A 17,997-nucleotide genomic window follows, 5' to 3' on the forward strand; every position below is an offset into this window, starting at 1 on the left:
CACTGAGCCAAGCTGCCAGGGCCACAAAGCAAAATATAAAGAGTTGTTTGGGTGGCAATGGACACAGGCAATAGAACCATAGCTTTTGGATCTGGGTTGAAGTCCAGCCTGACACTCACTAATCCTGCCCTTGATCTTGTTACTTGGGCTTTGGAGCCTGCTTTTCCCCATCTGTAAGGTACAGATAATAATTGCTCCTCACAGAGAGGTGGCAAGAATTAAATGTAAGCTTTAAGCATGGGATAACGCAAAGTGAGAACTCATCAAATGTTTATTATCATTATTGCTGTTAGTGTTATTGTTATTATTAGAAATTTCAGAAATACAAATGAGTTCCAAGTTTCTTATTGTGCAGCCATGGCAGGAGGGGGAAATTGCTCGACTTTCTTAGGACCCATGTGTACTTTCTACACTTGCCACGTGGGATCACATGTTCACAACTCTTTGCAAGCCCAGACCCCTGCCTCACACCTTGCAAATGAGCCCCGCTGAGAAACATGCTCCCAACACACCTTGCAATGGTCCCTGAGTATTGCTTAAGTAGCAGCTGGCCTTTCCAAGTCTCATCACTTAAGTTAAATCTAAAAAGGAAGAAAAATAATTATTCATTCCATGAGGCAGCTGTTTATTCAACAAATAAAATATTGAGCCCTACTGTGTGTCAGGAAGTGTTCTAGGTGCTGAGGATGCAGCTGAGAATGGAGAAGATCAAGTCCCTGTTCTCAATGAGCTAATATTGCAGTCAGAGGAGACAAATAACTAACACCCAATAAAAATGTCAAGTGGTGATAAGTAGTACCCTGAACAGTAAAATATAGGCATGATAAACAGGGAGCAGATGACCAGGCTGAGACTATAAGGAGGTGATTTTACGTCAGGATCTGAATGACAAGAGAGGGCCTGTGGTGACTGGGGAAGAACGTTTTCCAGGCAGATGAAGTGGGCAGGGTAAACTCCCAACGCCTGGTTTCTTCAAGGAACTGGAAAGGTTGGGTGCATGGAATCGTGGGCAAGAGGGAGAATGATGCAAGATGAGGTTGGCAGGCGGTCAGGCTTGACAATGGGGGCTTTCTGAGTCAATGTTGTAGGTGAATTGTGTCCCCCCAAAATATGTTCAAGTCCTAACCCTTGATACCTGTGAATGTGACTTGATTTGGAAATAGGGTCTTTGTAGATGTAATCAAGTTAAGATAAGGTCATAATAGATTGCAGTGGGTTCTAATGCCAGTGACTAATGTCCTTGTAGGAAGAGGACAATTTGGGCACAATATCAGACACAAAGGGAGAACGCCATGTAATAACAGATGCAGAGATTAAAGTGATGTGCGCATTGCTAAGGAACACTAAGGCTTGTCGGCAACCACTAAAGCCGGGAAGAAACAAGGAAGGACAGTCCCCTAGAGCCTTCAGAGAGCATGGCCTTCTAACACCTCATTTCAAACCTTTAGCCTTGAAAGTTTTGTTTTATGCTACCTAGTTTGTGGTACTTTGTGGCCCTAGTAAATAAATAGTCAGATTAAGGAGTTTAAATTCTAGTCTAAGAGTTATGGAAACAATGAGAGAATCTTAAGCAGGGAAAGACACAAACCAGTTTTTGTCTTATAAAGATAAGAGAATGGATGAGGGGAGGCAAGAGGAGAAGGTTGTCCAACCACTAGTGAGAAAGTCGTCCAGGTGACTGATCCAGGATGGGTGCCAGGATGTGTGTAGTGGAGGCAGAGGAATTAGATGGATTCAGAATGTACTTTGGAAGTGGAATTAAGGTGGTGGGTGAGAAATCAAGGAAATCTTCTAGATTTAGTCACATAAACTTTGTTTTGATAGTATATTTTTCTTACATTTGTTTTAAAATATTGGCATTTTACTCATTCCTGATTTAGTTACCTTTGGGGGAGGAATAATCGTGGCTTATCTGTCAGTTTCAATACTTGGACAGGAAGCCTTCAGAATAGGATAGGAAAAGGTCTGTGCGGAACCTCCGGGTAAGACATGAAGAGAAGGAGAGTGTCCGCCTTTCCTCACCTGGGAAACGGACCTAAGAACTGGCAGGAGTTCAGTTACCAACTCACATTGCCTGACACAGCACAGAGGAGTGGCAGGAACGCAGGACGCGGAGATGGGACAGTGGTTCAACCCCTGGTTCTGCGGCAAAACTCACGTGGGACTCTGAGCAACTCGCTCCCTGTTTCTGGGCTTCACCTTCCAAAGCTATTAAACGGAGTAGAGTTGTTGGTTTCTAAGTTCTTTTTCAACTAATAATGTGTGCGTACCTTGCCTCGGACTACTTTTGAACACATTACAAAACTGGACGTAAAACCGGTGTCAGTGCTATATTCTGAATGTTGATTAGAAGAAATGAGACGTCTTAACTTTCTTTGGAGTTCTGTTTCTGGGAATGTAGAAAACTCACTTATTTAAATCATTTGAAAAATACTACCAATACTGGAAAAAAATGTAAGATTAATAAAAGTACAGAGAAGCTGACATTATATGAAGAATAAGAAGGCCCAAATATAGGTGAAATCTAGGTCTTGGGAATGTCTGTGAGCCCAGGGCTCACCCAAAGGGCTGTAAGGTCAGGAAAGGGTGAGCCGGCTAGACACTTGTCCTGCCCCACCCTCTCCCGCACCTAACTGTAAGAAAAGTTGTCTTGAAACATGGGGAGAAAGCCTGCAAAATTTTTGAAAACATATTTCCACAAGCCAGATCTCACACAGATTTGCAACCCAAATTCACAGAACATGGGTAATTAAGAAAATTTTAGACTGTGAATTTAATTTAAAAATTAGCTAGTCCAGCAGTGCCCCAGGTACCTGGAAAAGTAAACACAAATCACCTCTAGAGAAAGGTCTCAAAAAAGTCCCCAAAATAATTTTTAAAGTCAATGAATAACAACAGCCCAAAATACACAAGCACACAAGGAAGCATGGAACTAAAGCAAGAATAAGCAATGCACTGTATTAAAATTAATAAAAATAACAAGGCCCTGGCCGGTTGGCTCAGTGGTAGAGCGTCGGCCTGGCGTGCAGAAGTCCCGGGTTTGATTCCCGGCCAGGGCACACAGGAGAGGCGCCCATTTGCTTCTCCACCCCTCCCCCTCTCCTTCCTCTCTGTCTCTCTCTTCCCCTCCCACAGCCAAGGCTCCATTGGAGCAAAGATGGCCCGGGCGCTGGGGATGGCTCCTTGGCCTCTGCCCCAGGCGCTGGAGTGGCTCTGTTCGCAACAGAGCGACGCCCCGGAGGGGCAGAGCATCGCCCCCTGGTGGGCGTGCCGGGTGGATCCCCGTCGGGCGCATGCAGGAGTCTGTCTGACTGTCTCTCCCTGTTTCCAGCTTCAGAAAAATACAAAATAATAATAATAAGAAGAAGAAGAAGAAGATTTTTAAAAAAGAATAAGCAATGAAAACTCATAGCAAAAGATCCACAAATACATTAAAATTTCTAATTGTCAGATTATAAAATCAATTGTGATACTTTGTATAAAGATATAAAGGACAAGCTTGAAAAAATATCTCTGGAGAACAGAAAACCATAAAAAATAGCATTGTAAATTTGAAAAAGACCAAAGTTTAACTTCTATAGATGAAAAATACAACTAAAATAAAAAACTTAATGGACAGACTTAATGTATATGAAACATAGCTAAGGAAAGGATTGGTGAGCTGGAAGATAAGTGAGAGAAATTATCCAAAAAGTAGCACAGAGACAAATATATAAAAACTATGGAGGAGAGATGAAAGATGTGGTAAACATAAACAGTTTTAACAAACGGAATAGCTTCAATGTGCTGCAAGGAAATAACTGATGACCTAAAACTATACACCTGGAAAAAAAATTTCTTTTTCAAAAATAAAAATAAAACAAAGATACTACCAGACAATGAAAGCTAAAATATTCATCACTAGAGGACCTATCTTTTTTTTTTTTTTGTATTTTTCTGAAGCTGGAAACGGGGAGAGACAGTCAGACAGACTCCCGCATGCGCCTGACCGGGATCCACCCGGCACGCCCACCAGGGGGCAATGCTCTGCCCCTCCGAGGCGTCACTCTGCAATGGCCAGAGCCACTCTAGCGCCTGGGGCAGAGGCCAAGGAGCCATCCCCAGCGCCCGGGCCATCTTTGCTCCAATGGAGCCTTGGCTGCAGGAGGGGAAGAGAGAGACAGAGAGGAAGGAGAGGGGGAGGGGTAGAGAAGCAGATGGGTGCTTCTCCTGTGTGCCCTGGCCGGGAATCGAACCCGGGACCTCTGCAAGCCAGGCCGATGCTCTACCACCGAGCCAACCGGCCAGGGCCTAGAGGACCTATCTTAAAGGAACTTCTTAAAGATGTACTTTAGGCAAAATGGAGGGTGATCCCAGGTGTAAGAGCTGATATACAAAAAAGAATTTAAAAAAATTTAAGTATTCACTAAGCAGAAAATGACTATAAAAATAATTACGTCTTCAGGTACAGAAAACGCAAAAGAGAATTAAAATGTGTGGCAACAATAGTATACAAGTGGGAAGATAAAGATCCTAAGGTCTTTGTATTATCTAGGAAGAAGTCATAGTAAGGTTACCTTTATACAATTCTAGTAAGTAAGCATGCTGCATTTCTAAAGCAATCAATAATATAACAGAAAACAGAGTGCTTAATTTTCAATGAGTGGGAAAAAATTAAATAAAATTATGAAAGAAGGCAGAAAAGAACATAGGAACATAGAATGAGTAGGATAAATAGAATACCACAAAATAAGATACAGACTTAAATCTAAACTTGCCAGTAATTTCTTTAAACAAAAATGAACTAAATGCCTAGTTAAAAGACAAAGATGATCATACTGGATGCTGTGGTTTACAGTGTGTCCCCTAAGATGCTCATGTTCTGACCCCAGTGAGTGTGGTCTTATTTGGAAATAAGGCGTTGACACATGATCAAGTTAAGCTGAGGTCATTAAAGTGGACCCTAATCCAATATGACTATTGTTCTTATAAAAAGGAAAGATTCGAACACAGAGACAGACAGACACAGAGGATAGATGGGAAGACACCGGGAGAGCACTGTCTATGGAGCCAAGGAATGCCGGAGGCCACCAGAAGAAGGTAAGAGAAAGGCCTGGGACAGGTACTCCCTCACAGCCCTAGAAGGAACCAACCCTGCCAACAGACTCAGTCTCAGCCCAGCCTCCAGAACTGTGAACAATAAATTCCTCTTACCACCAGTTTGCTTGTTTATGTTGTTGTTGTTACAGCAGCCCTAGGAAACTAATATACCAGTTTTAAAAAAAAATCATGTTCTTCCTTCTTTCTCTACTCCAGCCTACTCGGTAAGGACAGCTTTGTCCATAACCCTGCCTGTAGTTTTTCTTAGGGGTATATTCCTCCTTTAGACTTGCTCTTTTTTTTGTACAAAACTCCCTCAGGGTTCTGAGGAGCTGCTGTATGAAACAAGAGTTGGGAAAAATTGAATACCTCTCAGTGTTTAACCTCACTCAGTCTTTAGTCTAAAAGCCTGCTTGTTGGAAATGCAAATCAGCTCCAACAAGATGCAGCCACGGCCTAATTCCATTCCTATGAGTCAACCTGTTTCTGGGTCTACTCATACCTTTTTCTTCCTACATCTAGGGGAGAGATTAATCACCCATCCAAAGGAAAGAGGGGCCAGACTTCTTTGGCATTGAGGCCCACTTGGACAACATGCCCCACCCCAGGCAAATCTGAGAGCCTCTCTGAAAGATCTTTGCATTAAAACATCCCTAGGAAAGCCTGACCAGGTGGTGGCGCAGTGGATAGAGCGTCGGACTGGGATGCAGAAGGACCCAGGTTCGAGACCCCGAGGTCGCCAGCTTGAGCGCGGGCTCATCTGGCTTGAGCAAAGAGCTCACCAGCTTGGACCCAAGGTCCCTGGCTCCAGCAGGGGGTTACTCGGTCTGCTGAAGGCCCACGGTCAAGGCACATATGAGAAAGCAATCAATGAACAACTAAGAAGTCGCAACGTGCAACGAGAAACTGATGATTGATGCTTCTCATCTCTCTCCGTTCCTGTCTGTCTGTCCCTGTCTATCTCTGCCTCTGTAAAAAAAAAAAAAAAAAAAAAAAACATCCCTAGGAAAGTAAATTGCCCCAATACAATATACTGCCTGCATCACAACAAAGATAGATGGATGTGGGAGTGGAATGGTCCAGCGCCCTACTGCTTCCAGAGGTGCAAATGGGGTTGGGGTAGGGTGTGAATGCTGGAGCTTTTCCCCCACCAACGCTGTGTTGGGTTCAGATTCTCCTCTGGGCCCTGGGAGAGCTGAAACCAGTCAGGTGCAGCAGGTGGACAAGGGGTGGAAGATGAAGGAGGGTTCACTGCTGCTCCACCTGAGGTAGGGCTGGGAAGAACTGATTCATTTCCTCCTGACACAGGAAAGCCACAAGAGAAGACAATGAAGCCGGTATTCCATGGGTATTCAGAGAAAGAAAGAAGAAAAAGAAAAACAAAAAAATCTCATCATTGGATAAAGTGGACTTCAAAAAACTAGATCTATCTGTGAGGATTATTCAATAGAATCCTGTCCATTGTGTCTACAACCTTTAGGAGGGACTGCACATTCCAAGGAGTGCTTGGTATGACTGGGTTTCTTACAGAAGCTGGTGAAGGGGCCAAGTTTGATGTATCAGCAGGCATGAGGCCAAAGCTGTCAGCCCTGCAGATGAAGAGGAGACATAGGACACCATAGGACACCCAGTTATAAGCATCTGTGCACAGCAGGACTCAGAACAGAGGGAGCTGGAACCAGTTTATATGAGTCCAATGAGATGATTATTAGATTTTCAGGAATATTGCAAGTTGATTGTTAAACACAGCCATTATTAAAAATTAATGTATATATACTTAGAATATTAACTAAAGTATATTAAAAACAAAAGCAATAGATACTCAAAACTCATTTTCCAATTTTTCTACTATTGCATCTATCTGTATGAAACTAAAGAAATACAGGTGCAAGGTTATATTCCTGCACATCTCTTCACAAAATCATGCTCAGAGATGTCACATTATTGACTCAAAATTGACCATATTAGGAATATTTAGACCTTGGAAATTAGCAAATGCTACAAATTAGGTCTGGATATTTTATTTTACTGATTTATAGATTTAAGAATTGTAGGGCCAGTAGCTGTGGCCATCATCATAACTGCCTGACCCGTGCAGGTTCACTTTAATCCAGATCGATCATAAAGAAACAGTGGAGCCAAAAATTGGTGAGCCATCCTCTTTATTCCTGCTCACAACTGGTGGGCGAGAAAAATACACAAAGCGGGAAAACACTTCCCTTTCCATTCAGGGCTTCCAAAGCCACTGACCTTTTCCTTTTTTTTTCCTAGAATCAAAGACCCTCACTAGTCTTATTTACCTCTGTTCCCCATCTCCTTCTCCTGCACAAACTGGCTTCTCCTTCAGCATTCCACCATTTTGGCTGGCTCCTCTCCTCCACGTGGCCTCCCAGCCCTGCTATAACATGGGCTCCTCTTCCTACAACAACGTGGTCTCCTCTCCTCCTACACACATTAGCATAACCAAGCCCCTCCCCAGGCATGAAGGTAATTAATATTATCACCTAGGTGATGGCCATCCGTGTGGGCAGTGCCATCTTTAACAGAGTGAGCATAAAATAACTTATCTGCCCAACAAGAATGTATTGAAAACACAGATTAAACTTAAAAGTATGTCTTGTCTATAGCCAGTACACTGTAAATAGCACAAAAAACTGAAATATATTTGAGCTCAAAATTATTATCCAATTCAGCAAAGATGTTATTTACATCAGTGGTCCCCAACCATTTTTGGGCCACGGACCGGTTTAATGTCAGAAAATATTTTCACAGACCGGCCTTCAGGGTGGGATGGATAAATGTATCATGTGACCGAGACAAGCATAAAGAGTGAGTCTTAGACGGATGTAACAGAGGGAATCTGGTCATTTTTAAAAAATAAAACATTGTTCAGACTTAAATATAAATAAAACAGAAATAATGTAAGTTATTTATTCTTTCTCTGTGGACCGGTACCAAATGGCCACGGACCCTCTTTAACACCAGTGAAAATATCAACTAACGTTCACGTGAGAGCTACACTCAAAATGCTGGAAACATTTACCAACTAAAACTGCCCCTGACCTACTGCTGAGCCTCACCCCTGACTCCTGCTCCATCCAGCCCTGGGGTTGGGGGTCGAGAGCAACAGAAATCTAAAGAAGAAATGGCCCCTGTCCTCGGTGCTTACACTGTCCAGGCAGAGGGAAGTTGTTAGGTATACTTTCTTCCTTTGCCTACTACTAAGCTACATTTAGTGTTCATATGTATGATTCTAAGGCAGTATAAGAGCTGGATAACCAAAGAAGCATTGAAGCCAATTCAACATTTTTGATGAAAACACATTTTAGAAAAAAGCTTTAAGCAAATGATGAAACAAACAAAACCCTCTCTTCTTAAGTTTGAACATTCTCGTAATTGAGATTTTTGTGAACTTGACCTATCACACAGTGCCAAGAACACATACTTTATGAGGGTGGGAATAAAGATGGCAATAAGAAAAGGGGAACAAAACAGAAAGTGTGTTTACTCATGTTCATTATAAAATTTATTTTTTAAAAGTAAAATTTCTAGTAACTGGAACATGTTTCTTTAAGTACTTAGCTAAAGCTACTGGTTACTACCAAATATCCATGCTCCCTATTCCATAATTGAGTCCCTGAATTTTAGCCTCATCACTGGTCACCCAGCACTACGTTGTCCCGTCTCCGCTGGAAATGAGTGTAGCCAAGGGATGACATTCTGGCCAGCAAGATGCAAGTGTAAGAGGTGTATGCAACTTTGAGGTCTGGGCCCCCAAAGGGGAAATCCATGCCTCCACTGGCTCTGTCCCCAAACTGCTGGCTGGACTTGGGGGGGGGGTGAATGAGAGGAGCCCTTTTAGAGCTTGAGGTAGAGAGTTTGGATTAAGACAACAGAGCAGCAATGTAGAAGCAGCCTGGGTTCCCGACACCATCACACCATTGTAGCACCACCAGATGACCTACCCACACTTTAACATGAGAGAGAAATTAATAGCTTCTATGGTCTTTAAACCACCATTACAGCAGCTGACTTTGTATCCTGAACACTACAATTACCAAGATTTTAGAACATTTTAACCATTCTAAAAAATATCCACAATGAAACTCTTTCTAGAACATGTCACATTTTTCTTAACTCATTAAGCAGAAAAGACAGAACATAACTTACTCTTTTTTAAATCAGAAGCTTAGTTACTATTCTGAACAATAACACAAAGAGATTGCGGAGCGCTGAGGGCTGCTGGCCGGCAGTAGGTGGCCTTGGGCTATGGGGCTGGATTGATTCCTGCCTAATTCCAGCAGTTTTTCTGACTTCCTATCAAAACACCAAGGGTCAAATAAGAAAATACACATAAGGCACTTTGACTTAGAGCCTCAAACACAAGAGTGTGCAAAAAAGGGTACATATTATTGCTATTACTATTAATTATTATTATTGTTATTATTATTATTACGTATTGGGGACAGATAGCTATTTTTAAAATCCAGTACTTTTTTTTCCCTGATTCAGAATTTTAATCATAAAGACAAAAAAACTGAAAGTCCCATTATGTGGCGACATTAAGTCATCTGTGTCCAGAGAATGGGTCCTTTCTGGTGCATACCTTTTTCCTTAATCTCTTTAAAGACTTCAGTGGTCTTTTTAGTCGTGTAATCTACCTGTTGACCTTAGGGAGCCTCTGAACGAAGGACCTAAACCATTAGCAGATGCTGCAAACTGAGATGTGGAGATTCTATCTGATAATGGAGAAGACTCTTTTCATGACACAGCCCTTCAGAGAAAATATAATGTTAAGAGGTGTTTGCTTCCTTTGACCTGGGCGGGAAGGGGGCATCAGGCCGCAGAATGATGCTCGCACAGCAGTGAGTGTGTCCCGCCGTGTGGTTGTCAGCCAGAAAGAGATGGCCAGATGGGCCCTGGGAAGGGCATGACCTGTACACTCTGGGGCACTGACGTCTCATTGCCAGTTGGACTTTCCCTTTGCTGCCTATAACTCACCATGTTAGTGTCTAGACTTCGAGAAGGGTTAAATGTCACAGCCTGTGTTAGCGATCTTAAAGGAGAAGGCTGTTTACTACTTGGACCAGGGGAAGCTTCTACATGTATAGGAGCACTGTGATTGACGGAGCAGCTCGGGACAGCACCAGGCAAGAAGTGACAAGCACCAATCAGCAGAGACCTGTGATATAGTCAGCACAACCACACGTTCTTGGAATCTCCTGGGGATGAGTCTGCCAAAGGCTCAAACGCTTATTTTATTAGGAAACACTTATTTTTATTTGTTAGTATAAATATATCATAATGTTATTATTGATATGATAAATTATGTTAATATTTTATAATATTAATATTATTGTATATTTTATCATTCCATATTACTAGTATATTATCATATAATTATGATGATGATAATTATTATCCCCTCAGTGACCAGCTGTGTGTGTAATCTTCTCTCCCAATATATCTTCCCCTTCAAATCTGAAGCTGTCAATAAACTGCCTTAATCAAACTTGTAAGAAATGTGTCCGCAGTAAAGGTAAACAAACTCTGATGGAGGCTTGAAAACAATTTCTTAGTAATAAAATATGGGATCTTTAAGAGTAGACCAAGTAATATTTTATTTTGCTTGCTCAGTATTTTTAAACAACTTCTGGTTCCCCAGCTGTGTCCCAGATTGTTAAAATTGCCAAATCAGTGGTAATTTGGTAAATGGAATGAAACAGTACAGTTTCCTTGCCGGCTTCTCTACAATTAAAACTCTTTTGTTAATGGAAAATGGGGCTTTGGGTCAGAGAAACCGTCAAAATGAAACTAGAGAGACTTAATAATTTGCCAACTTTATTTTGCCAAGTAGGACTTTTTAAAAATTAGCAAATCCTGACAATATATGACACAATAACAAAAAATAAACATTAACACTAAACTAGTAGGAAGCAGATATTTCAGGGGGAAAAAGCCTAATCCTTTAAATGAAATTATTTTAGTTTTATGAAGACTTTCAAATGCTTCTTGTTTTTCTCATGGCGTTAGTGGGTCAGAACTTCATGTAGACTGGCACCTGGTTTGGAGCCATCCTTCTAGAATGCTTGGGGGGCTGGCTGGGGGCTGCTGGCCTGAAATAACTCCCACACATTTCCCATATACATGGGAGGTGGACTCAAGGAAGGGCCGTGGCCAGTTGTCCCCAGAAAAGAAATCCTGTGAGACGAGGGTGTGGGACCTGCTCGCTTTGTGAGGCCCTGCCTGTCCTGCTAAGCACCCCAAAGCTTCCTTCCTGCCCTGGGGTGTTTCTGAATGTTTGGAACACTAAAAACTGCCCTTTGTAAGAAACAGGGAAATTGCAAAGTCGGGTTCATTCCACAGAATGAATTTCCATTTTTCCTGGCCCCAGAAATGCTGTGTCCATCAGTAATTTTCATTCCTGGGTCACAGCTCCCAGGGGAGTAGGAGAAAGGCCAAACAGAAGAGAAAAGTGTTCAGTGTGTTTCTTCAGCTCCTGGATTTGCTCCCTGGCTCTACAAATAGAAAGGCTGCCCGGCTCCAGCCTTCCAGATGCAATTCCCAGACCCAGGCGACTGTGCAGGTAGCTGAGAGACACTATTCTGAAGCTGCCGTGCCCACGAGGAAAAAAGAGGCTTTCTTTGTTAGAAAAAATAACCAGCAGCAAAAGACTTTACTAAAAACTTTTACTAAAACCAACAACCCCAAATAACTTTGAGTCACTCTCCCCCCATCCGCTGCTTGTATTTTCCAGCAGTTCGAAGCACTGTAGAGAACCGAAAGGATAAAGGCTGAATTCATAAGCAGTTCTTCTGAAAGCTTTGTCTTACTGCTGACCTGCAATTATTTCCATACATTTTCCTAAATCCATGGGAGTTAATTGCCAATTTGCATTTTGGTTTGAGCATTCAGATCTCAAGATGGAAACATAAGCTCTTTATTTCTAGACAAGCAAATGAAGGACAACTTCTGAAGCTCATTCTAATGCCTGAAAGGCTGTGGACAACAGACTCAGTCTTTCCTCTCCAGTAATGTCTTCAAAAACATCTTAGAGGAGAAGTAATCCTGGGGTCTGGGTTGCTTTATGTGACTGCACTTACATTGGAGAATTCATTCCCCACCCACCAACCTCGCCAAATCACTACTTCTTAAAGGGGACATGGGATTTTAATTTTGCCTGATATGTCTTCTTGGAGCCAGACTTCTTCTCAGCACCTTTCATAAGCAGGACACTATGAATTAATGCCCAGCATTTTCAGGATGAGTCCCCTTATTGAGGTGTATTTGGGAAAACGCTTCTATATCCTTTGACTTTAGCCTGTTTGCACTGTTAATTTAAACGTCTCAGGAACATCATCTGCTTCTACTAAAATAAATGACGAATGAGTTCTGGAAAGTGATTTTGAGAGCTGCCCCAAAGGGCACAGTCAAGGGAAAGTTTAGTGTCTGAAACATTAATTTAGATGCGAAGTTGAATAATGTGTGTTTACTTCTGACCCTAAAATCTGCTTGCCTTACAACTTTCCCCATCTGGTGTGATTTGCTTTCTCCACTTGTAAAAATGCATATAGACAGCAACAGCATGCATTGTGTGCCACGGGGTCACAATGAGGCCACATCCATCACAATCTCCATTGACAGAAACGTATTGAATCTGTCTTTGCCCAGCTCCCAGCCTGTCCTCACATTCTGCGGGGGAGTTCTGCCCAAGTACCCGAGCCCCAACCCAACACCATATTGAAGAAAGAAGACGATGGAGCCGTACCTTGTACCCGGGTTTCCGCCCTCTTTTCTTTGGGATCTTCACTGCTGGTAAAGAACCAGCTGAAGCAGAATAAAGGTTATGAACTGCCATCTTCACAGGTGTTGAGTGAAGTGGGGGTCGGCCTCGCTTTCTCCCAGGGATCCTCTGGGACTGCATTTCTGCTGGTGCCAGTCTTACAGAAGGAAGTGACAAATCACTCACAGGCAGAAGAGGTGCTAAGAATTAGTCCAGACACAAAGCAAAAACAAAAAACAAAAGTGTTTGTTTGGTTTGCAAAACAAACATGGTGATTTTGGCCATAAAATACTGCTTATTGGAGGGGAAGATTATATATGAAAGAGCCAGGCACCACTAGGAGCTCTGATAGTGCTGTTGAGCTCCCAGTATAATTTCAAGGATAGCCAATTTCCATGGGACTGTAGTCTAGCAGGAAGACCCTGGCTTAGGTGGAGAGGACAATAGATTCCCAGCTCCAAACACAACTGATAGTGTCACCAGTAACAAAACAATTTTATCTATCTGTGCCTCAGTTTCCCCAGTCAGTTCAACTTTGAATTGATATAGTAATAGTATTAAATAAAGACAACTAGGCCTGACCTGTGGTGGCACAGTGGATAAAGTGTTGACCTGGAAATGCTGAGGTCGCCGGTTCAAAACCCTGGGCTTGCCTGGCCAAGGCACATATGGGAGTTGATGCTTCTAGCTCCTCCCTCTGTCTCTCTCTCTTCTCTCTCTCTCTCTCTCTCCCTCTCTCTCTCCTCTCTAAAATGAATAAAAAAAGAATATGAAAATATTAAAAATAATAATAATAAAGACAACTATTCTCTCATACTCACTCCTGTCCCTTTAGTTGGGTTATAAATTGTTGTGACCTTTTTTCCCATGAAAAAACGTTAACAGTACAAATCAATTATATTAAAGTCAATTATGTCCCTCAATCTAATTGTGGAAGAGATTTACATACAGAAATGTTTATTTTAACATGATTTAGAATTGCGAAAATAAAATGAATATAGCCAAATAATAAGCAATAGGGGAACAGTTGACTTATCTACAGATTAAAACAATCAAGTAGTTAAAAGCTTTTAAAAATACTCTTAATCACATGAGGCTGAGTGGAAAAGCATCAAACAAATTGCACATAAAAGTGATCTCAATTATGCAAAAATGTATATGGTGAAAGAGTAGAAGGAAATGTGGTAAAATGTTACCAATGGCAAAGACAGTGGGACTCTGGTAACTGTTCGCCATGTACAAATCCTTTCTTCCAAGCAGATATCTGACGTTCTAAAGTACTTTTGGCATTAAAAATACTAATAATAAGGCCCTAGCCAGTTGGCTCAGTGGTAGAGCATTAGCCTGGCGTGTGGGAGTCCCGGGTTCGATTCCCAGCCAGGGCACACAGGAGAAGCGCCCATCTGCTTCTCCACCCCTCTCCCTCTCCTTCCTCTTTGTCTCTTTCTTCCCCTCCTGCAGCCAAGGCTCCATTGGAGCAAAGTTGGCCTAGGCACTGAGGATGGCTCCATGGCCTCTGCCTCAGGTGCTAGAATGGCCCTGGTTGCAGCAGAGCAATGCCCCAGATGGGCAGAGCATCACCCCCTGGTGGGCATGCCGGGTGGATCCCGGTCGGGCACATGCGGGAGTCAGTCTGACTGCCTCCCAGTTTCCAACTTGAGAAAAAAAAATACTAATAATAATTTTCTCGAGTAGAGTTGGTCAAAACTTTCAGCAAAAACTAGTTGATTAATTGTCCCCAAACCAGAGAATATAGCCAGTACCATGAACTCAGGGGTCAGATTTCCTGGAATATTTAGGAACGTGACAAGTGATATAGAGCTTTGACTTTAATTCAGGGGTGATGATAGGTAATAAAATCAATTTCTGAGAATTAATGGTACTTAACAGTGGAAATGAGAGGTTCTTGTTCAAAAGCCTGCAGAGAGAGTTGGGAAGGATGATAGAAGCAGTTCTTATATCCTGATCTGGGCGGTACTTCTAGGGCTAGACTGCTTTGCTCAAGGAAGAAAATAGCAAATAGTGGGAAGTCTTAAAAACATGACAGGGGACATTTGGGTCATTCTTTATAGATGTAAGTTTACTTCAATAATTGGATAGTAAAAATATTCTATCAAAATTTGATTGTTCTTGGAAATATCATACCTAATAAATAAAGTTTTAAAGCGTCGATTTATTTATCGATTGCCTTGTTAAATAGTTCAGATAGCTGTTGAGGATAACCATTTTCCCTGTTCTTGTCATTTTAAGAGAAATACCGTATCTCACTTATTCTAAGTTGCATGTTTTTCACACATTAACACCTTTGATATTAGGGTACACCATACAGCACTGTAAGCACATTGGAACCCCACAAGGAACATTTGTACTTCTTTATGGTACATAAAATAATGATGTATGATATAATCAGAGTCAAGGAATTATAATCAGTGAAGATAAACCCATTAACATGTACACTAAGAACATTATTCTGTTTCTAGACTTTATGTCTGTACTTTGCAATGTCAACAAATATCTAAAATATTCACTTTCAAAATAAAGACATCCAAAAACATTGAAGAACCACCAAAATTTGTCCAATTAGATTTTTGCTACATAAAACTTTTTTTTTTTTGCAAGAGAGAGAGAGAACAAGAGAGACAGGAAAGGAGATGAGAAGCATCAACTCATAGTTGTTCACTGATTACTTCTCATACATGCCTTGACCAGGGTCTCCAGCTGAGCCTGTGACCCCTTGCTCAATCTAGCAACCTTGAATTCAAACCAACAACCTTGGGCTTCAAGCCAGTGACCTTAGAATCATTTCAATGATCCTATGTTCAAGCCAGCAAACCGGAGCTCATGCCAGCAACCTCGGGGTCTCAAACTTGGGTCCTCAGTGTCCCGGGTCAACACTCTATCCACTGCGCTACCACGAGTCAGGCTGCTATGTAAAACTTGGTCCGAGTTCCACTTTGAACTGTCATGATCAAGTTGTTCCTTCTTCATTATTGTTTATCTTTACAGACTTTGGAAACAGGAATTTTTCTTAGTCTGGGGCATGTTTGTCTACATTTCTACTCTGCCTTTACTAAGGAGGCCAGCAATGTTAACATCAAGATCAAAAGTCAACGAGGGAAACCCACGATCAGAGTTGGCACTGAAACTCAAGCCCTCTTGAAGGGGCAGGTGCTGCATCCCTTCCCTGCTAATTGGGACACTGCTGAGATTATTCTCTCACAAAACTCTTTTTTGTTGAATAGATTTTGAAGAGTAAAGGAAAGACAACTAATTAGCATATAATCTTAAAATTTTGTATCACTCAAAATTACACTTAACTATCCCAAAATTTCTCAACATGTCAGAAAAATATTTCCTTGCAAAAAGTGTCATCTTTTAAACTGGGTTTTCTCTTGTCCTACTTTCCTCTCCTTACTGGGAGGAAAAACCTTGTGCTCCTTTTCATTTCCTTCCATAGAAGCACATCCATCTTAGAAGTATGAAGGACCTTCCCACATAACAAAATCCAATCAACAAATCTTACACTGATAGAACAGCAATGAACCATTGTTATTGGTGGCATGCTAGGTACCTCAACAATCGTGGGATATTTAGAGATAGGAAGTCTTCCCACAGTCTCTTCCATTCACACCTGAATGATTACATGATTCATCCATTACTCAGGAAGGTAGTATTTCCCATTTCCTTGTCACAAATAAATACTATTTTAATACACAAACAAATCAGTGGTGGGATTAAAATAATTTAATTAACAACTGGTTTTTTGCCCTAATAACCACTGTAAGTATAAAAAAAAGATATGCTGAAAGGTAGTTTATTATTCCATATATTTAATACTTGAAGAAAACAATAAAAGAGGTATACAAAACTAGATTATAAGAAAGAGTTTTAAAATATTAATGAAAAAATATTAAATAATAGCTGACAACAATACAAGTTGTCACCCCCTGGTTGTTTGACACTTTTTCTCTTTATGTTATATGTTTGTTTACTGAAGTAACAAACATGAGGAAATTAAAATGCAGTATTTCATCAAAGGTATAATGACTTTTATGAAGTAAATAAATAAATGTTGCAAGCATAATTCCATCAAATATTTTTCACCTATGGATGGAATGAACATTCTTACGGGCACTTAGAATATGCTATTGTGCAGATAAATGCTAAAAAAGAGTAAGGAATGTAAATTTGTGATTTCCACATTGGGCGGCTGCCCACGTGCCCACCTTAGATAGAATCCTGATTACAAGTGCCATTTTATCAACCAGTTCACAGAACTCAACAAAAAATTAGGTATCGGTTCTGCCAAACTGGTGCAAATCAGCTGAATCCCACCACTGAAATAAATATAATTGTAAGTAACAAGCTAGAAGGCTTAAAATTGAAAAAGTTATTTTAACCATAGGAATTTGCTGTCTTCTTGGAATAGTTTTAAAGAGTTAGAAAAAACACTTACAAAGTGGTCTTTCAGTAACTGACTTTGGAAAAGATGGTGGCAAAAGTTCAGGATCCCCTAAAACCTCCCTTTCCAAAACTATGACATGAACAACAAGAAAAGTAAATATAGTAAAGGCCAATACTGCAAATAAGGAAGAGTCCTTATTCTTGGAATTGTGAAATGTAGTGGAAACAAAACAGATAAAAAATTTTTAAAGAGAACACAACTATGGAAGATAATGACAATTTAACAAATGTTTAAAGAAAAGGTCAAAACCGCCCTGGTGGGGCCCTGGCCGGTTGGCTCAGTGGTAGAGCGTTGGCCTGGCGTGCGGGGGACCCGGGTTCGATTCCCGGCGACCCCCGGAGGGGCAGAGCATTGCCCCCTGGTGGGCAGAGTGTCGCGGGCGCATGCGGGAGTCTGTCTGACTGTCTCTCCCTGTTTCCAGCTTCAGGAAAATACAAAAAAACCCCGCCCTGGTGGGATAACTTGTTTGGTTAAAGCAGGGGTCCCCAAACTTTTTACACAGGGGGCCAGTTCACTGTCCCTCAGACCATTGGAGGGCCGGACTATAAAAAAAACTATGAACAAATCCCTATGCACACTGCACATATCTTATTTTAAAGTAAAAAAACAAAACGGGAACAAATACAATATTTAAAATAAAGAAAAAGTACATTTAAATCAACAAACTGAC

At 41.4% G+C, this 17,997-nt stretch overlaps 1 protein-coding gene across 1 annotated transcript in view; it reads right to left on the reverse strand.

Annotated features, from left to right (window-relative positions):
• The window catches only part of SCML4 (Scm polycomb group protein like 4), a 117,050-nt gene that overhangs the window by 45,323 nt on the left and 53,730 nt on the right, over nt 1-17,997 (reverse strand). Inside the window, exon 2 of the mRNA XM_066247687.1 lies at nt 12,848-13,062. Within this exon, the coding sequence (XP_066103784.1) occupies nt 12,848-13,003 (156 nt within the window). The 5' untranslated portion in view covers nt 13,004-13,062. The remainder of the gene's footprint in view (nt 1-12,847; nt 13,063-17,997) is intronic.

This window comes from Saccopteryx bilineata, chromosome 12 (assembly GCF_036850765.1).
Source record: "Saccopteryx bilineata isolate mSacBil1 chromosome 12, mSacBil1_pri_phased_curated, whole genome shotgun sequence".
NCBI classification, from domain to species: Eukaryota; Metazoa; Chordata; class Mammalia; order Chiroptera; family Emballonuridae; genus Saccopteryx; species Saccopteryx bilineata.